General features: G+C 39.6%; 1 protein-coding gene across 1 annotated transcript in view; it reads right to left on the bottom strand.

Moving 5' to 3' along the window:
• vta1 (vesicle (multivesicular body) trafficking 1) overlaps positions 1–22,376 on the bottom strand; it is a 47,931-nt gene that overhangs the window by 9,007 nt on the left and 16,548 nt on the right. The window contains exons 3-7 of the mRNA XM_054618567.1: positions 18,821–18,948; positions 15,092–15,167; positions 10,800–10,914; positions 2,800–3,036; positions 1,244–1,318 (exon numbers count right to left, since the gene is read on the bottom strand). Of these exons, the coding sequence (XP_054474542.1) occupies positions 1,244–1,318; positions 2,800–3,036; positions 10,800–10,914; positions 15,092–15,167; positions 18,821–18,948 (631 nt within the window). The remainder of the gene's footprint in view (positions 1–1,243; positions 1,319–2,799; positions 3,037–10,799; positions 10,915–15,091; positions 15,168–18,820; positions 18,949–22,376) is intronic.

A 22,376-nucleotide genomic window follows, 5' to 3' on the forward strand; every position in this document is an offset into this window, starting at 1 on the left:
AAAGTGTCCTCTGTGATGCTGAAGAACATCAGAGGAAAGTCCTCAGAAGGACATCCATGAGACAGTCGGAGGCCTGAGGCTAAAACGACCACTTTGAGAGATACGTTGAGTAGAGTGGATGTTTGAGGTACTTCTACATACTCAGTGTACTACTACAGTAGACGTACTGCTGTGGAGGTATTTTAAACACCTAAGAGAATCAACATCAGTTGTATTTAGAATATTTTCACCTCTTTACCTTGTTGTCAGACAGACCTATCTGAAGGGAAACTGAATCCGTTATCTAGCCACCAGACTCCATTCACAAAAACACTGATTTAACCTCAGATCACAGGAGGTGCTGGTCTACTGCTGCCTCAGTCGGTTAGTTTGTTTGTGTTGTTGTGTTTACTTTGGTGGTTTAAAGGGTTAATTCTGATCCAGCATTCACTGTTAACATGACATCATTCAGTTTGAGGATCGCCATGGTAACACTAAGTGAACAGGAGGCTTATAATCTACATCTGTGTATTTTTCTTTATACGTTCATCTTGAAGCTATCAGCACCGCTTGCTTTTGCACACATTCACATTCATAACACAACATATGATCTAATACAAGAAAATACATGAATCAAATAATCATAAGTGTGTAAAGAGAGCGCTATAATGCGTAGAAAGTGTAGCTCATCTTTAGTGTATACATTAAAAAACAGGGTGAGAAAACCAAAAGAACAGAAATAACGACTGAGAGTTTAATGATGGAAAGAAATCTGGATTTAGAAGCAGTGTTTGAGTTTTTGGATCAGAGTCAGGGATTCAGTCCAAACTATGCACAGCTTCACATTTCTCAGTCTGCACTGCAGTAACGGGCCGGTCCCACGTGGACCACAGAGACCCGAAGAGATGTGAGAAATGTGTGCTGGCTCTGAAGAACCGAGGCGTTTATGACAAGCAGCAGTATTTTAAGATCTGATCCACAGCAGACGGGAAACCACCGCACAGATCTGGAATATTATATATATGATAGAGTATAGTATATATATAGTTTATAGTATATATATTTATATAAATATATGCAGCTGCAGCTCTCTGATCAGTTTTAGTTTAGTTTCACCAATAACAAAGACAAGAAAAGTAAAGATAAGATAAGAAAAAAGACTCATGCTAGAATTGTGTGTGTGTGTGTTTATTATAGTGTGTGTGTGTGTGTGTGTGTGTGTGTGTGTGTGTGTGTGTGTGTGTGTGTGTGTGTGTGTTCTTACCCTGCTGCTGGCCGTGGATCAGCGTGGGGTCCACACTGGACACTGATCTGGGAACAGGCACTGGTTTAACTGCTTCTGTTGGTCAACAATAACACAACTTTGTTTATTGTTTAGTAAAGTATTTAATATAAAAAATGTCATTTTTAACACACATTATGTCTTTAAAGTCCCTGTGAAATGGATTCATCAGAGGGAGAGTCAGCAAACATTTGAAAGTGTTTTACAGAAGAGAAAATATGGAGATTTGTTGTAGAAATACAGATTTTATGACTTATATTAGGCATAAAACAAGAGAAAATGAATTTTAACACATTATATTTTGCCTCCTGTGATTTTGATACAATTTCCAATTGTTCCAATGAAAACAAAAAACAGGAAAGAGAACTCCGCCAAAATAAGTGTTTGGGCTGTGTGTGTTATTGGACTATGTATCATCAGGTCGGTCACGTACTCTCAGTTATCAGGGGAAACGAGTGAGAAGGGGATGATAAGGGGGAGAATACTGAGACTATGGAAACACCAGTCCAGTAATGATCACACCAATATCCCCATTAAACTGCACCACGGGGATCCATTATCATGATTACTATTATCTGATAGTCATGACAAACAGACACGCCCTTAGCTCCAGCAATCACATCACAGCTGGACTCAGACTTCTTCTGCTGCTTTGACTGAAGGATTTAAATCAGAGGAGCAACTGTGACAACGTAGTTCAACATATTCAGATTTTATGAATGAATGAAACCAACAGTTAGGTTTAGACAACTAAACCAACAGTTAGGTTTAGACAACTAAACCAACAGTTAGGTTTAACCAACTAAACCAACAGTTAGGTTTAACAACTAAACCAACAGTTAGGTTTAACAACTAAACCAACAGTTAGGTTTAAACAACTAAACCAACAGTTAGGTTTAGACAACTAAACCAACAGTTAGGTTTAGACAACTAAACCAACAGTTAGGTTTAGACAACTAAACCAACAGTTAGGTTTAACTACAACTAAAAACCAACAGTTAGGTTTAAACAACTAAATCAACAGTTAGGTTTAACTAACTAAACCAACAGTTAGGTTTAAACAACTAAATCAACAGTTAGGTTTAACCAACTAAACCAACAGTTAGGTTTAGACAACTAAACCAACAGTTAGGTTTAGACAACTAAACCAACAGTTAGGTTTAGACAACTAAACCAACAGTTAAAACCAACAGTTAGGTTTAGACAACAAAACCAACAGTTAGGTTTAGACAACTAAACCAACAGTTAGGTTTAGACAACTAAACCAACAGTTAGGTTTAGACAACTAAACCAACAGTTAGGTTTAGACAACAAAACCAACAGTTAGGTTTAAAACAGTTAGGTTTAAACAACTAAACCAACAGTTAGGTTTAAACAACTAAACCAACAGTTAGGTTTAGACAACTAAACCAACAGTTAGGTTTAGCTGTCTAAACCAACAGTTAGGTTTAGACAACTAAACCAACAGTTAGGTTTAGACAACAAAACCAACAGTTAAACAACTAAACCAACAGTTAGGTTTAGGAAACAAAGCTCACCTGTGGGTGGAGGCAGCTCGGCGGGAGTGTTGGCTGGTGCGTGGGCCCCCGGTGGGATGTGGATGTTATTGAAGTTGGTGGTGGGTGAACCCGATGGCCCCAATCCTGGACCTGGACTAAAGCCGATCCCTGGTCCGGCACCCGGTCCCAGACTCTGGTCCTGGTCCTCAAAGGACCCTGACTGAGGTCCTCCCCTGAAGGAGGCCCCGTGGGAGAAACCTTCAGCTCCGTACTCGTCTACCAGAGAGAAAGAGACGAGGACAGATGTTAGATCAGTGAACTCTACAGGTCCAGTATATGACGACTGTGATGGGTTAGTGATTCAGGGTCTGAACAGAATGAGGTCTCAACAAAACAAATCAACACTAGAAATCATCACACAGTTCATTAGATACTCAGAGGGACTATTTCTTTGGTCGAAAGTGGTTCAAAACAAATCTGCTTGATGTAGAAGATTGTTTCTGGAAAGTCCCGTTGCTGCAGTCTGTTTTTTTCAGACCTCTAGAATCAGCGACCAGGTCTTGGATTGTTTCACTGATTCAAAAAGGTTCTGTGATCAGAGAGAGCTGGTTTTCAGTACTTTAAGTATTTCACCATCTTTTACTTAACCAATTTTTTGCTGTGAAGACAGAAGTTTATTTTCAAAAGAATGTATCTGTCTAGAAAAGCGTAAATTGAAACGTGTTGCAGGACTTTCGTAGGAAAACCCACCAAAACAGGGAGTAAGGTTTTTCATAAGATATCATACAAACCGTTGCATGAGGATCCTTTCAAAAGAACTATAGTTGAGATTTACATCAGTTGCACTGAGCGTCTAGTTTGAATTTAGACATTGGAGTTTAAAGCCTGATGCGACTCATTATTTTAAAGGACGCTTCGGTACGTCGGTGTCGTGTCCGACTCGTCACCTCTACTGTTTTTATTCCTCAACTACTATAAGAACAAAAGTAAAACATATGAGTTGTACGCAGCTGTATACAAATCACAATTCTCGGATAGACAGCACAATGATTCATTGCTGATGTATTCATGTAACTGCTAACCCTCGGCTCTTTCTGCTCTTAAAAAGAAATGAGGAGCTAAAATGTAGAAATGAAATATTTCTGCCTCAGGAGTCTCTTTTGGCCTCGATCGCTTTCATCACACAGCGAAAATAAACCATGCGATGGGGAGTCCAAGACGAGTTTAGGGGAAATGATTAGAATTCATGAGAATGAGAATAAACTGAAGGACCATAAAGTGTGAAAATCACATTCATAGATATGAAATTTAGAAATTGTTTTTACTGACGATGACGGATTATCATTTTAACATTCCTGCAATGAGCTTGTTCATTGTTTATTACATTTATTGACATGTTTTATCAACATATTTAGTTAGAATCGGTCCAAAACAGAACCATAGATGCTCTTTAAAAGGACAGAGGAGAAGTAAAGGAACGTCTTGTGGTGTTTTTCATTCTCTCTCTGCAGCCACATCTCACACACAGAAACAAAACCACACATCTCCTGACAGACAGAGAGATTTTCACAGATTAAAAAGCTTTGGCTGGATCTGCAGACGGCGGCTGTATTCGACACCAACGCTCAGCTCCGACCTCTGTCATTACCGAGTTACAGGCAGGAAGGCGGACGGGCATTAGGAGGAGATCTGACACTCAGCAAACGTCATTAAACTGTTAGACTGTGTTTATACAGAGAAAGATGAAACTGTACTTTCTCCTCTGTGGAGTCACATCTGGACTCGGGGTGACAGCAGAAGTGAGACGTTAGCAAAACTGACAGGAGACTGTGAGGTTTGTTAAATGAAAGACACGTTACATTAGAGTCAAAGTTATTCGTTTATAAGTGTCTTTATGAGTCTGTTTGGGGGAAAAAATAATAAAACATGAATAAAGATGCAGAATATTTGTTTGGGAAGAGTTCATTTATTTGTCAGACTGGATTAAGACTAAAGTTAATTTAAAAAGATGCAACAATAAGAGAGATCTATCAGAAAGAATTAAAGAAAATCATTTTTCATCAGTTTCAACAGCTGTTTTATATTCCATATGATCCTCTACCAGTTTTGTTTTCACTTTAGTTTATTTCTCTGTTTATCTGCAGGAATACAGAAAAACTGTTTTCCTGAGACTTGGTGGAAATGTGCGTCGTAGGCCAACAAGGAACACGTTAACGTTTGGAGCGTGTCCGAGTCACCGAGCGGATACACGCGTTATTATTCACTCATGGAAACGTTGGACGTCTGCGCTCTCCGAGTTCCCTTCTGTGTTTTATGGGAGAAAGAATGTGAGCAGTAAAGTTATGATCCAAACTACCAGATGAAAACATCCCTCAGAGTCAACTCTGACCTACTGTTCTCACTGTGCTCACAGGTTTTACTGTGCAGGAAGCAGAACGCTTACCTTCAAAATAAAGTTCATTTTATCCATATGAACTGTTTAAAACCTGTTTGATTGATGATTAATGAAGATTTCAGCTATTAATGTGGTGATTGAAATGTTATTATAACTTATAGAAATGAAGTTGTTGGACAAAATGTAATAAATTTGCAGTTTTCCTTTAACTTCATCTATTTTTTGTTTTCAGAGAAGTTTAAGATTGTTTTTATATTATGTAAAAGCAAATTTTCTTTTCAGTTTTAGTTAAAAGATTAACAGATATAGAAAAAGGTCTTTGTTGTGCAGTGATTTAACTTTCCTTTTCAACTTTAAAAGCATAAAAAATATGAAAAGAAAATGTTTTCTGCGTGTATTTTTATTATATTTTTACTATTTGTTTGTCTGTAACTGTTGCACACAAAATACAGAAATTCTAAACTGAAACTACTAATGAAAAGGTAAATTTAAGTTCCCTGAACTACCAACAGCAAATTTATGAACAAAAGTTATAGATTATTGTTGGAACGACCACCCTGCTAGTGAATAAAAACACCATTTAGAGGCTTTTATTTTATTCTAAAGGAATAGAAATGTAGAAATGTGTGAATGAGCAGCCTGTGTGTCCAGTTCGGACCAGAAGCGTCCAGCTTCCTGTCGCCCTGAAGAAGACTCCCTTGTTTACAGCGAGATGATTCAGAGGTCCTCTGGGACAATTAGTGGCTGAGTGTCGTGCCAAAGGCCACTTGTGATAATGTTTCTGAGCTCTGCAGTCAGTTCCTCCAGTCCGTCAGGAGACTCACAGCGAACACGTGGAGGAAGAGGTTTACTCTTTAAGAGCTACGTTAGAATAATTAATATAATGTAAATATGTATCTGTGGCAAAGCTGCAAAATCGGTTTTTCTTCCTGCGTCCAGAGTCATAAGAAATGACAGTGACGTAGGTGGATGCAATTAAAGAACCGCAGCTTGATATGGTTCTGAAAAGTGAATCCAAGTCTTCATGTGTTAAAGCTGCATTCTCTCTCCTGTCCACCAGGGGGCGACTCCTCTGGTTGTATAGAAGTCTATGAGAAAATGACTCTACTTCTCTCTTGATTTATTCCCTCAGTAAACATTGTAAACATGAGTTTATGGTCTCAATCTCTAGTTTCAAGTCTTCTTCAATACAGCATGATGTTCATTTAGTAAATGATGCTCCATTTAGAGTCAAACAGACCTCGCCTGCTGCTAAAATCGGAGAACGACTAGAAGAAACCGACGCTGTGGCGGCCAAACAAAAGTTTAGTTTCCTGTCTTATTTTTCCCACAGTTTACTTCTTCAGAATGAGATGAACTTTAAAGGCGGCGGCGACGACGGACATTTTGTTGTGTTCAGTATTCAGTCAATCTCCTCCCGATCCAAGAAGCATAAAATCCTCATATTTGAGAGGTTGGATCCATCAAATGTTTGCAAAACTATTAACGGATTAATAAAAACAGGTGCTGATTAATTTTTTGTAGATCAACTAATTAATCTACTAACTAATAGTTTCAGCTTCATGTAGTTTGAATCTTTGGGGTTTGGTCGCACAAACTGTGCAATTTGAAGATGTTTACATTGGCTCTTTTTTTCAATATTGCTTGACATGTTATATAATAAATGATAGATCAAATATTCAAAAATGCACTAAATAGAATATTCTTTAGGGCGGGGTTGGTGTTCACTGGTTGCAAAGAAAAAACAAGATGGCGACGGAGAAAACGCAGAATTCAGGCTTCAAGACATCGTTGTGGCGACTACGTCTTTGGTTTCAGCCCTAAACCTTATTTAATAACGCAGACTAACTAACCCAGCCACATAGATGTTCCACGACATTAACTTATTCTATTATTTCTTAAGGTTGTTTCTAATTAAGGAATGTAAATATGGAGAGAGACAGAATCATAATCAATAGTCCAGATCCGTCTTTACATTTCACAAAGTTCTGGGTTACAGCAGGCTCTGGACACTGCAGTGAACCACACACACACACACACACACACACACACACACACACACACACACACACACACACACACACACACACACACACACACACACACACACACACACACACACACACACACACACACACACACACACACACACACACTCTGCAGTGGTACTAACATAAAGAGCATTGTCTCACTGCTGCTCTGCTCTGACTTTCTATTGGATGGGAGGAAGGGGGAGGAGGGTGGAGCGAGAAAACAACTTCCACCCCTGAGTTGTAAAAATATAAAGAATGTGTTCTGGGAACAAGTTGTTGCGTATTGAAAGAGTTGTGAAATGTGCGGCTGTGGCGTAGTGGAGAGCAAGGTAGTTCTCCAATCAGAGCGTCGGTGGTTCGATACCCGGCTTCGGCAGTCGATGTGTCCTTGGGCAAGACACTTAACCCCAAGTTGCTCCTGAAGGCCATCGGTGTGGACTGATGATGGATGTTAGTTAGAGTCTGATGGTGGCACCTTGATGGTAGTCATCAGTGTGTGAATGGGTGAATGATATGTAACATACTACTGACTGTAAGTCGCTTTGGAGAAAAGCCTCTGCTACATGACTGTAATGTAATGTAATGTAATGTAAAATGTTGCCAACGATATAGTCAGATCCAGTGAGTTACTGGAACACATATATATATATAATAATGTTGATAATGTTACATTGTAAACAGGAGGAGAGCTAGTAACGTTAGCAGCACCGCTAACAGGTAACGTTAACGGAGGTTCGTTATGATGCGTTCAGGCTCTGTTCAGTGAAAATGAGTATTGGTTGAAGGTAAATTATAACGTTATCATGATGTGTTCACATGTAATCTGTAAAATGTAGAGTTGGTGATAAACTAGAATAAATCCAGTAGTTTGAAGGAGATGTTTTCACACTAATATAAAATAGATATTAGAGATTAATTATGGGATGTTTAACTTCCTAACACTAACTCTTTTTTATGAGCAAATAAACACTATAAATATTTAACATACATACATTTATTGTTGAAATCTGCGAATAATTCCTTTAAATTAAATAATTAAAACGGTATTGTTTTGGTTTTGGTTCTCCTTGTTAACGTCCTCCCTTAAATAACATAAACGATGAGCTCCTCAGGAGGAGATGTCATCCCTCTCTGGTCTCCCTCTTTAACAGGAGAACACTCTGAGGACCTTCTGGAGCTCCTCATGTGGATCCTCTCCTCCGCGGTGACTTAATCCGGGCCTCGTGCGACCCTGAACATCTGGCTCACTGAAGGTTTCACTTGGAGGGCTGGAGGTTTCGTCACTCTCCCCCCTCGAGGAGACGAACAGGAATGCATGCTGACATGAACACCTGATGAGGCAGGCCCGCGTTTACCGTCCCTGAGGAGGAGACCCTGAACGCATCGCTCAGCTTCACCCAGCTGATGAGGATGAATTCATCACCGAAATAAAGAACAGCTGCTCGTCCACGCCCTCTCTCTCTCTCTCTCTGCACGTACATGTGTGTGTGTTTGACCCAAACATCGCTATGACATCATCACCTTGAGGAACCCTCAGCTGCATGTACAGTAATCACACACACACACACACACACACACACACACACACACACACACACACACACACACACACACACACACACACACACACACACACACACACCGTAACTAAGTGTGTGTGTGCACTCTTTACTTCATCACTCTCTTTTTTGTTATTCTCCTCTAACGTCTCTCACTCTTTAACCCACTCCCTCTCTTTTGTTCTTTCCTTCTCCATTTCTATCCCTCTCCTCCTTTCCCTATCTCCTTCTCTCCCTCTCCCAGGATGCACTGGGGTCTCTGTGTCAGTGATGTCATCATATTGACTCCTCTGAGATGATCTGGACTCTTGTTGTTGTGGTTCTTCATCATGATCTGTAGCTGGAGGTCGACTCAGAGGTCAAACAGGAGACGTTCTCTGCTCTGAAGGCTCCAGAGGTTCCAGAGGTTCCAGAGGTTCCAAACCAAAGAGGACAAACTCTCAACTGGCAGCTGTTCTCAATTCTAGAAATGACACATCACCGCTCTGAGGCTGTTATTGGTCTGTTTGACGAGAAACGTGAGAAGAGAGGAAGGGAGGCGACATGAAACATCTGACCAGAGACGTTTCTGTCAGACTGAACCTCTGAGCTTTGTTCACCTCAATATAGACGTCTGCTGACATGCTTCTATACATATTAAGATTACAAACATTATAAACTAGAAAACCAGATGGCGACCTCACAACGGGAAGAAGAAGCTCCGGCTCTACCGAGTGAAGTCAAAGCTTCATGTGTTAAAGCTGCATTCTCTCTCCTGTCCACCAGGGGGCGACTCCTCTGGTTGTATAGAAGTCTATGAGAAAATGACTCTACTTCTCTCTTGATTTATTCCCTCAGTAAACATTGTAAACATGAGTTTATGGTCTCAATCTCTAGTTTCAAGTCTTCTTCAATACAGCATGATGTTCATTTAGTAAATGATGCTCCATTTAGAGTCAAACAGACCTCGCCTGCTGCTAAAATCGGAGAACGACTAGAAGAAACCGACGCTGTGGCGGCCAAACAAAAGTTTAGTTTCCTGTTTTATTTTTCCCACAGTTTACTTCTTCAGAATGAGATGAACTTTCAAGGCGGCGGTGGCGACGGACATTTTGTTGTGTTCAGTATTCAGTCAATCTCCTCCTGATCTAGTTTTCCTGAGCTTTTCTTTCCACTAAAGGTCAAGTTTTATGGAGGAAGCCCGGCATGAGAGGCCGAGAGCGTTTCAACAAGATAAAGGTCAGAGACTCAGAGTCGATCTGCACGGATATGAACGGGAGCGGAGGAAAAGTTAAAGAAATAACAAGCGCATTAACAAACATGGAGGGCCAGGACAGACAGACACACACACACACACACACACAGACACACACACACACACAGGCCCTTTAAGAGAGCACTGAGGCCAACTCCCTTTGTCGTCTAGGTGTGTGTAGAAGTGTGTGTGTGTGTGACTCTGGTTCAGGAAAGCCCTGCAGTAGACTTCAGGAGATAAGAACTGTGCAGAGAGCAGATTAGAAACGCGTTCTTACGTCTGAAGTCAGTTTGTGTTTGGGAGAGAGAGAATGAAATGATTGCAGACTGGTTTCATCCAGTATTCGTAGCAAAACCTACGAAAAAGAATGGGTGTAATTCGTAGATATTACACAAAATGATTTTAAATGTTATTAAAGTAATCATGAATGACAAAGTATGAAAACCACAAAAACACACAGGGCGGGTTGTGAGGTGGATGGATCCAACAAACAAACAAACAAAAATATTTCAGCAAGAAGAACGTTGTTTGTTCTTGAGACAGGAAGTTAACGTTGATTTATCTGTCACGTAACTTCTGTACTTCAGTAGCAACACATCTGTACGTTTTATTTTGAAGGACTGTATTTATGTAACGAGCGGAAATTTAAACGTGTTGCTAGAAAACGTACAACAAAATGAGGAGTAACTTTTGATAAGATATCATACAAACAGTTGTATAAGGATGTGTGTGTGTGTGTGTGTGTGTGTGTGTGTGTGTGTGTGTGTGTGTGTGTGTGTGTGTGTGTGTGTGTGTGTGTGTGTGTGTGTGTGTCCCACCTCCTTCCCCGTCCTCGTCCATGCCGATGGGTCCGGCCTGAGGCGTCTCTCCGTTCTTCAGACAGTTGTGGATGTAGGTGGCCTTCCAGCGGGCGTACTTCCTGTGCTGGATGTTCTGGAAGACAGGCGGAGAAGAAGGGATGTTATAGGTCGTGATGTAGACTTTAAGGGAAACTTAGATACAGTTTTCATAATAACGTGTTAACAAAGAGGGAATATACAAACAACTAATGAAATTACAATTCATTTGATTATATTCTCAGAAGTATAAAACATGTTTCCTGTGTCGCTTTTAAATAAAACAAAGGAAATTCCACTTAATTGTGAGAGAAATTACATTTCTTCTCTGATTTTTGGGGATGCTGGAAATAGCATAACATAAATAAATCCTGACATTTACTAAAATCTTTGAGTTCAGGACATCTTTGACTACATACATGGAGAAAGTCATACATTTTGAATGTATCAATTTAGAGATTTTTCAAAGTAAAAGTCTCTAGAAACCTAAGATTCTTATATAAAAACAGATAAATAATTAAAAGATAAATTGATAAGTCTAAATAAACGTAACGGGTATGTAAAGAGGGTGAGGGTAAGTTTGTGCTGGTTTTGGGGTAATAAGAAGTAGACTTAAAGGGAAACTGTGATGCATGTGTCAGTACTTTTTTCAAAATAAGGCGTAAACAAAAGGTTTCCTGTGTCCCTTTTGAATTAAAAGAAAATACCTTAGATTTAAATAACAAATAATTTCTGACAATGATAATATATTTGAGTTCTGGACATTTAGAGAAAGTTAAATGTTTATATTGTATCAATTTAGATATTTTCCAAAGTAAAAGTCTTATTCTAGTCTCACTGTCTTATTTAAAAATAGTAAACAAAAGCTGCAATCCTTGGAGAATACAGTACGTAAAAATTACAATACAGATAAAAGTTTCACCAAAGTATCCTGATAGTATTGATCCGGAGATGAACACATCCTCCCAGCCCTTAATGGTGGGAGCCGGGTCTAAGAAGTGGGTCAGTTACTTGGTAAACTGGGTGTTTGAAAGCGTGTTTGGAAGGTGAACAGAGTTGAGGAGGTAAAGAGACGCTGACATGAGGCTGATAACAGAGAATGGAGAAACCGCTGCTCCGGACAGATAAGTGGCCGGTTCTCAGCAGCAGCTCAGGAACAATGGCTGACCGGAGCGCCAAGGTTCCTTCTGTGGTAACGCTGTTTGTTCAGCCTCAGGGTCAACGTTGAAAACAAATATGAGAGTTGCTAAAGGTAGTCACTTCTAATCACTGCAACAACACGGCTGGGTCATTACACCCGCCACGCCACGGAGGGACGGGAACTTGAACGTCCCTGTTCCAACATTTCAGGAGAAAGGTGACTCAGTGTGAAGATATTTAATTATACATCAACAAACAGGAGTTCTGCCTCACAGGGAGGTATGTGTTACCACAGTATGAATACTAAGCGTAATAAAATACAATATACAGCATTTAAGGAAGCCACCTGAAGAAAAGAGATTCAAATTGAGTATCCATCAGTGGCGTTGATGCTTCAGACTGTATCCTGACCAATAAGGGATTTATATCGGACGCCCTGACTATTTATTGATCTAAATCTAGTTTATACTGTAAAACCAGGCGGCAACATCTGGTTCTTAAAAGTGAAGTCAAAGCTTCATGTGTTAAAGCTGCATTCTCTCTGCTGTCCACCAGGGGGCGACTCCTCTGGTTGTATAGAAGTCTATGAGAAAATGACTCTACTTCTCTCTTGATTTATTCCCTCAGTAAACATTGTAAACATGAGTTTATGGTCTCAATCTCTAGTTTCAAGTCTTCTTCAATACAGCATGATGTTCATTTAGTAAATGATGCTCCATTTAGAGTCAAACAGACCATAAAGCAGGGGATGCTTTAGGGCGGGGCTACACACTGATTGACAGGTCGACACCAGAGATACATCCAGCTGTGAGTGGTGACTCTGACTGTGGAACACGTCTGAACACTTTCAAAATAAGAAATACTGTCTCTACGTCACTCTTCCTCAGTCCGTATATGGTCACTTCCTGTTCACTGGTTGCAAAAAACAACAACATGGCAACGACCAAAACATCGAACTCAATGCTTCATAACATCAGTCAACAAACCATTATCTGTTAGATCTTCTATTTGGTGACAAAAGCTGGTTTTATAAAACATAAATAAAACATGACTGGTCTGAAATGCTACCAGCTTTAAACTCCATCCTTTTAGTAAACATGTATTCAGTTTGAAGACTGATTTGAGTGGGATGTAGGAATCTCTAGGAAATTCTAGTTATACGATTCCAGATGTTGGATACTAGTTTCCAAAGGGTTTGTTGGAGTATCTTTCTTTAGATCTGGCCTTTCCTCAGATTATCTGCAGCCTCCCGTAAAGAGCCGACCATAAATGCCTTTTCTCTGTAGCGTGAACGGGAGATAACCTCCTACAGCTCCACACGGCCTCCGCCAGGGTTGCTGCAGATGTGGATGATGTCACTGTGTTTCTTCTGAAGGGCCTCGACCCACAAAGGGTTAAGTGGTACTTTGAGCGTTCAGAATGGAACTTGAACTGCCAGGAGGATGTGTCTATTTATACCAGGAGCACATTTAAAATGCTGGGTTCTAACTGGAACTTGGAGGAGAGATCACATTACACCAATCTTTACCTGGAAGAAAGGGTTCTTCAAAGGTGGTTGAAACTATGGGTGTTTAAAGAGAAAAACTGTGACGGAGAACCATGAAGGTTGTGGGTTAACCTGCACCACATCAGCCCCAGCTCTTTTGGGTTCTATATGAAAACCCCTTGGAATATAAAAGGGTTCTTTGTAGATCCCTCTTGGTGGGTTCTATATGACAGTTCTATATTCAGTGACACCGACTCAACTCACCGACTGAAAACCTCTTTCTACTGCAGAAACTCAATCACTGCTGTCTGTCTGCAGAGCACTCAGCTGCTCTCTGAGGAACCATTGTCTGTGTGTGTGTGTGTGTGTGTGTGTGTGTGTGTGTGTGTGTGTGTGTGTGTGTGTGTGTGTGTGTGTGTGTCCATCAGTGCAGCAGTTAGCTGGACGGACGCAAGTGTCCTGTTGATGTTTTAATGGCTCCTGGGTGACTCGGACACGATGTAGGGAAAGAGCTGCTGTGAGTCACACATTCATACGCAGATGAATAGGTGTGTGTGTGTGTGTGTGTGTGTGTGTGTGTGTGTGTGTGTATGTGTCTGCCGTCCACATATTTATTGATAAATCTTGACTGTTTCAGGTTTAAAAAACTGCATTTTGTTTCCCAATAAGAAGTTTTAAGTTCATTTAAAACATGTTTTTCAACATTCGAAAATGTGAACTTTTATATTTTGTTATGATATATGTTTTTATGAATATACATTTTCCATAAAATAGATATATTTCAAATGTTTCAGCGTGACATTTGGGGATCTTATCAAACTTTCGGATCTCCATTAGAATTCTAAATAAAATGTTCTTTGGGTTTGAATGAAGTTTGTCACGACTGACTCACCACAGGTTAGTGGAAGTCTAGAGGAAAATATTAAGTTATGTTTGATGAGTTTGGTATCCTTGTTGGCTAATGTATTCCCAGTATGAATTGAAGTCTAGTGGTGGTATACTTTTGGATGTATGAACATGTACAGGACCCTCCTCCCCCTAAATAACTGGGCTCCCCTGAGAAACCAGAGCATAATTCAGACTCTAGAACTTACGAAGCATGTAATGTTTTTGGAGCAAACATATCAGACATTGAATGGCATCAGTATTTACATTTTTGTTCAGCTTTTTGTTGTTTTATTAACTTGCTTTTGATTTGTTTTGTCGGTCAAAGCACTTTGTAAAAAAACATTTTTTAAAAGGTGTATATACATATGGTTATTATCATTATTATTTATATTATTATTACATTAAATTATGTCTAAATGATCAAAAAGGCAGATAAAATGTGAACTAAAATAAGTTGATTTCAGACACAGATGATAAAAAGTACCTGAACGCACCGTTAAGTCTGTCTCTCTTTTCTGTTTTAGTTTCAGTTTGGAGGCACAGACGCATAATCGTTATCAGTCTCAGAGAGAAACTTGTTAACAAGTTGACTGATGTGATTGTTCTGTTTTGTTTCTGTCTTCAGGGGATTTCTGGATCATTTGTAAAAAGATAAAAATGCTGCAGCTGGTTTTTATTTGACAGAGTTATGGTGGGACTTCCTGCCTCATCCGGAGTTCTGACTGTAATCTGGTGTGTGATGATAAAAGCTTTATCTCACCTCCTCCGACAATTCACCAAACACAGACAGGACGTCCAGCAGCAGACTGGCTGAGTAGAAGGACTTGATCATGTTCCTGGAGGAGGAGGAGGAGGAGGAGGAGGAGGAGGAGGAGGGAAGAAAGAGGAGAACAAACATATTAAACTATTAGTTCAGTGTTTCATTGAGACTTTATCTTCATTTCATTACAAAAATAAACACTTGTATATATATATAAAAAAAAAAAAAATCTTTACACTTTCGTTTAAAGAAAAGTACCTCATAAACTCTAAAATACACTGATCCTTCTCAATATTTTTTTTCTTTTCTATAACCTTTAAAACAATGCTCTGTTTGAGTATGACCGCTTATTATTTATATTTATTTGTATTTTATTTTTCTTATTATTTTTTGTGTTTTGTTTTGTTATAATTTAATTATCTTGTTATTTTATTTATCATTTCATATTATATATATATATATTATTTCTTTACTCTGTCATATTGTGTTTTGTTTAATTATCTTGTTTATTATTTCATATCGTTTCATATTTCATAATTCATTTTTTTAAATATTATTCTTTTTTGTCATATTTGTTATCAATTAATAATAATCTTATTATTTCATAATTTATCTTTTTTCTATTTATTATTTTAATTTTTTTGTCATATTTGGTATCAATTAATAATCTTTTTATTATTTCATATTTTATTTTAATTTGTTATATTTTAGTTTTTTGTCATATTTGTTATCGTTTTGATTATTTTGTTTTTATTTTAGTTTTTTGTTAAATGTGTCTTCTAATCGTGCCTGTTTTGCATAATAGTCTATTGAAGACCCCCTTGAAAACAAGATGTTACAACTCAAAGGGTTTATTCCTAATAAATAATTTCCATAATAACAAGATTTGATGCAAAATAAAGTTATTTGCAATCGAAAAACATTTTGTTTACCTCCAGATAAACGGACTTTACCTACGGACACATCTTTCCAAACAGTATAATATTCTTCTTCCTGAACCAGCTCATCTGTAACACTCAAAACATAACACAACCTTAAAGGACCTGGAACATAAGGGTGTTGTTGTGGATCAGGAATCAGCCATGATGTCATCGTAAACTGAGTCATGAGCTCGGAGTTCAGAGTGGACCTCATATCACCTAATATTTAAATAACCCACGCACCGTGGCATAAAGATTAAGGATAAAGACTGGAAAAGACAACATCTAAGAAATACTAATGTAATGTAGATTTATGTCCTCAAACAACCCGTCAAAACAACAGTAGCAAGATTTACCGTCACTCGTTAGGGCGGATTTCACACACACACACACACACACACACACACACACACACACACACACACACACACACACACACACACACACACACACACACACACACACACACAGAGAGAGAGTAAAGGTAAAGAACATGAATGGTCTCCTTGTCGTTCAGTGTGTGAGCTCCTGAGCAACAACATGTCAGAGGAAGTTTCTTATTCCAATAAAAGTTTCCCATAAACATTCACCTCTGAGCCTCAATGTGTGTGTGTGTGTGTGTGTGTGTGTGTGTGTGTGTGTGTGTGTGTGTGTGTGTGTGTGTGTGTTCAAAAGTGAAGTCAAAGCTTCCTGTGTTAAAGCTGCATTCTCTCTCCTGTCCACCAGGGGGCGACTCCTCTGGTTGTATAGAAGTCTATGAGAAAATGACTCTACTTCTCTCTTGATTTATTCCCTCAGTAAACATTGTAAACATGAGTTTATGGTCTCAATCTCTAGTTTCAAGTCTTCTTCAATACAGCATGATGTTCATTTAGTAAATGATGCTCCATTTAGAGTCAAACAGACCATAAAGCAGGGGATGCTTTAGGGCGGGGCTACACACTGATTGACAGGTCGACACCAGAGACGTATACGGCGTCTCTACGTCACTCCTCCTCACTCCATATATGGTCACGGTGAAACGACGGTGAAACCGCCGAACTCGAGGCCTCAAAACATCAGTCCACTAACTGATGAGGTGACGTCGTGATGACTACGTCCACTTCTTACGTACAGTCTGTGTGTGGAACTATAGCACCTGTGCTCCACTTGGTTTTCCACCTTTGTTTTTAACTCGTCATGATTTTTCCTGTGCGACCAGAATTTCCAATAAAAATGTTGAATTGAATAGAAAGAGAAAAACTTTGGAGCCACAGCCAGTGTTCAATTAAAGTGAAGGTTTATAATTAATATCATTTTTAAGACACAACAATCAACAAAATCTCTTTGGACATTCGGACCTCTTTTAGCGTTAAGTACACATCTTTGAATCAAGTTAAAAACGCTTCTTCTTCACCTGAACTCAGTCGTTTTCATGGTGCAAACGAGTAATTAATTGTACTCTTTTACTTTGATATGCAGCAGAGTTTCCTACGAGAGGAGCATATTAAAACGTCAATATCGCAGGATTCATGTTCATTTAATTGTGTGAAGACAAAATAGGATTAATATTCATAAATCATGCAGATCTACGATCGCCCACTTCGTTGATCACTCAGGCAATTAATCAGTGATCCGCCTCCCTCAAACGGCAATTTGTCTAATCTGTACATCGTCCTCCGGCTGTATTATCTGTATCAGTATCAGTTTTATCTGGTGTTTTTCTCACTGAACTTTTTGGTTTTCTTGGATCTTGTGTTAAAGAAAATTATGATATTCTGTCTCAGTTCAGATAAGGAATCCCTCCTGGACGATGTAGTTTTACCGTACATCAAAAAAAAAGATTTCTCCTATGAGGATTTATTTAATTCCAGATGTTTTCTAAAAAGCTCCACGTATTATTATATAATAAACATCCTACAGTAAAAACTAGGACTAGTTCAATCTCCCCTTCCTCCTGTTTCCTGTTTACATATTACTGATATCTGATTATGAAGAAAAAACACTTCAAATGTTTACATGATTTAAACCCCATCCAATCCCAAACACTCTTATCTCACCCTTTGATATCGGATATTCACACACACACACACACACACACACACACACACACACACACACACACACACACACACACACACACACACACACACACACACACACACACACACACACACACACACACACACACACACAGGTGAAGAAATGAGGATGAAAAAAACAGGACAAGAGAAGAGAGGAAACAAGATGAAAGGAGAGGAGAGGAAATGAGAGGAAACGGGAGGAGAGGAACGTGGAGGAGAGGTGAGGACACAAGATGAGAGGAGGGGATACAAGGAGAGAAGACAAAATGAGGAGGAAAGAAAACAAGATGAGGGAAGAGGAGAGGAAATGAGGAGGACAGGAGAGGAGGGGAAGAATCAAGATGAGAGGAGAGGAAATGAGGACAGGAGAGGAGGGAGGAAACAAGATGAGGAGAGACAAGAGGAGGAGAGGAAACAGGGAAAAGAGCGGAGAGGAAACAAAGGCAGGAAAAGAGAGGATAGAAAATGGGGAGAGGAAACAGGATGAGAGGAGAGAAAGTGAGGAGGACCGGAGAGGAGGAGAGGAAAGAAGGAGAGGAGAGAAAATGAGGAGGACAGGAGAGGAGGGGAGGGAACAAGATAGGTGGAGAGGAGAGAAAACGAGGAGAGGAAATAAGGAGAGGAAAGAAGGAGGAAAGGAAAGGCGGCCAGGACAGGAGGAGAGGAGATGAGGTAGTGTTTGTGTTTCTCATTATTCCCCCACAGAACCCGATGTGTTCCTGCAGAACCCCGGATGAGTTCCTCACTTGTGGAAGCGTCCCTGTCGGTCCTCGTTGTCGGCGTAGAGGAACATCTTTAAGGCGTAGTTCTCGATGTGGGCGTTCCCCACCACCTCCTGACTGATGGAGTCGTTTTCACCCAGCTCCTTCTTCATCTGGAGAACAGATCAACACACCATCAATAAAAAAAATCAATAAACAAAAATCAATCAATCCTCCAGTAAAGAAGACTACGAAGCAGGACACGTAGTGACGCTGTGATTGGCTGGGACTTTTATTGTGAAAGGTCAAATATGCAGAATAATATTATAATAGAAATTAATCAATTAGAAAATATACAAACATCCATCGTGCCTCCTTTTCACTCAACCTTCATGTACTTTCTTAACCTCTAACTCCTCTTCCCCATTAAATACCCCCCCCCCCTCTCTCCATTACGACGTCCAGCTCGGCTTCAGGTTTCTTGTAAAACCACTAAAAGCAAACACTCTGGTTCCCTCCAGCAGGTGGACCCTGACCAGCCTGAATAGACACTCTGTTCACTGGATTAATGTGTGTGTGTGTGTGTGTGTGTGTGTGTGTGTGTGTGTGTGTGTGTGTGTGTGTGTGTGTGTGTGTGTGTGTGTGTGTGTGTGTCAGAGGAATGTAAAACCCCTGTCTTCAGAGCAGAATGAGTCTGGTGATCAAAGGAAACTGAACACGTCTCTCAATCTAATTTGACCTGAAATCAAACTTTAAGTGTTTATAAGAATTTAAGCAAATTTAAAAATGTAAAAGCTGCAAAAATGAAGTGGGAATTAGACATGTTTCCATTAGAGTCAAGTCTTTCCGTTAGGGTTTCTACTGAACCTTCACCGTAGGGGGGGTCACGGTCCGGTCATGGCTCAACGTATGACACGACAATTTGTAAGTCATTTGGCATTCGATAAGAATGCCTTTCTGTTATTTGAACACCATGTATTGACTGAAATGTAAATACATCTTCATAAAATAAAAAGTTATGCTCTAAACAATGTGAGAGAGACCGGAGAGGCAGGAGGAGTGGGGGATGGGTTTCTGTACGTATTTTACTTATTTCAAGCTTAACCATGATGTTTTTCATAAACCTAACTAAGTGGTTTTGGTTCCTAAACACAATTGCTACCGTTTCTCTGCAACAATGTGGCGTTAAATAACAAAACGCCTAAAATGCGTACGAATGAAAAGGGGAAATGTCTTGCTATCTTTACGCCTTTCCACATGAGATCCGGTTGCGTGCGCGCAGAATTCACATTATGTAGATTAATGCACGTGATTTGGAAGCAAAACTCGTAAACACAAGATCCACCTGGAAACTTAAAGCTGTACGCTGTTAGCAACATGGGCTGAAGTAAGGTAGGTTGTTTTGAAGCCGCCATCTTGTATTATGGCCGAAGCCACGTTGTTTTTCTTTTGCAGCTAATGAACAAGATGTAGACAGAAAATGAACAGGATGAAGATGGACGAAAAACAACAGTAAAGACAAATTAAAACCAAGATGAAGACGGACAAAACTAAAATGAAGATGGACAAAAACAAGATTTGAACGGACATTAAACAAGATAAAGAAGGACACAAAAACAAGTTGAAGACGGACACAAAAACTAGATGAAGAGAGATAAAAATACAAGATAAAGACAAACCAAGATGACGATGGACAAAAACCAAGAGGAAATCCGACAAAAAACAAGATGAAGACGGACACAAAAACAGTATGTAGACCGATACAATGCCAAGACAAAGAAAGACCAAAAAAAAGATCAAAAACATGATGAAGAAGGACAAAACCAAGATGGTGACGGACAAATGACAACATCAAGAAAGATTAAAACCAAGATGAAAACGGACAAAAAAAACAAGATAAAGAAAGACAAAAACCAAGACAAACAAAAAATGAAGAGGATTAAAACCAAGAAAGACGGACAAAAACCAAGATAAAGAAAGACAAAAAAACAAGATGGCGACGTCAAACCTCTGGGTAACGTTACAACAGCTATGTCCACTTCCTACATACAGTCTATGTGAACAGAAACAGTTTGTCTCTGCATAGTTAGGTTGAACCACTTGATGTGTAAAAGATGAAATAATCTGTCAAATTAGGCTGTAATCATGTTTGAATTTCTGTCAAAGAACTGTATTTGAAAAAAAGGATGATTTTAAAAAACAGCCTGCGGCTCACATTCTTCTGGACAGATCGGAGCGATTATTTAACCACGGTATGTTTTATTAAACCGACCAATCACAGGAGAGGACAGACAAGCTCAACACTACAAAGCCCTGTCACAGGTTAACAGAGACGGAGACGAGGACCAGAACGTAGCAGGTGTGTTTAATGATTAAAAAGGTATGAATCTCAGCAGCAGGAGTGAAAAGTGTCTGACAGACAGACGTCATCAGTGCTTAATGAAGACGATCAGACTAACAGCAGAGAGGATGAAACACTCTGATTTGGTATAATTGATTGAGAGGTAATTAAGAGCGTATTTAAATGTACTTTTAGACTATAACCTCTATATTTAGCAGCTTCTGACTGGTAGCTGCTGGAGGTTTCTCCCAAACTGATTTCTTCTCAAGTAAAGAATCCATATTTTCCAGCATCCCGGTGAGAGCGAAGCCTCGGAGAGTTGAGGCGGTGATGACGGTGGAAAATAGAATTAATGAGTCCAACAAGTACTGTGTGTATGAGCCAGGTCGTCAGGGAAAGAGAGAGAGAGAGAAAAGAGCAGCTGTACTTTGTGTACCGACTCCATCACTCTGTAGAAATGAGTTCATAAAGACGGAGAAACCCTTCGGGCGTCCACACGTTTCAGACTTTAAGAGAAGATGAAATGTTTTACAGCACAAGGCGTTGCTCTCCTGGTCTCCATCTGGGACAATAAAGACATGTCCTTACTAAATCACCAGGCTTCTCCATGTGTGGTGGGATGCTGCTGGATGTGAGCAGCACATTAGGAAGCTTTTATAGAGCTGAATACTGAAATGTAACCGGAGAGAAACATCTGGATCACTGAACCTTCTTTAAACGAACACAACAAGCTCTGAAATGACGGCCAAGACAACAATCGAGAAGTATATATTAAAAATACAGCCTATGAACCAGGCAGCAACCTTTGAATCTGAAAGTGAAACCAAAGCTTCCTGTGTTAAAGCTGCATTCTCTCTCCTGTCCACCAGGGGGCGACTCCTCTGGTTGTATAGAAGTCTATGAGAAAATGACTCTACTTCTCTCTTGATTTATTCCCTCAGTAAACATTGTAAACATGAGTTTATGGTCTCAATCTCTAGTTTCAAGTCTTCTTCAATACAGCATGATGTTCATTTAGTAAATGATGCTCCATTTAGAGTCACACAGACCATAAAGCAGGGGATGCTTTAGGGCGGGGCTACACACTGATTGACAGGTCGTCACCAGAGACGTATACGGCGTCTCTACGTCACTCCTCCTCAGTCCATATATGGTCACTTGTGTCATGACGACTACGTCCACCTCTTATGTTCAGTCTATGTTATGACCACTAAATATATCAAATATCACTTTAAGGCCTGCAGATAAATAATAAATAAT

Source organism: Anoplopoma fimbria, chromosome 18 (assembly GCF_027596085.1).
Source record: "Anoplopoma fimbria isolate UVic2021 breed Golden Eagle Sablefish chromosome 18, Afim_UVic_2022, whole genome shotgun sequence".
Taxonomy (NCBI): domain Eukaryota; kingdom Metazoa; phylum Chordata; class Actinopteri; order Perciformes; family Anoplopomatidae; genus Anoplopoma; species Anoplopoma fimbria.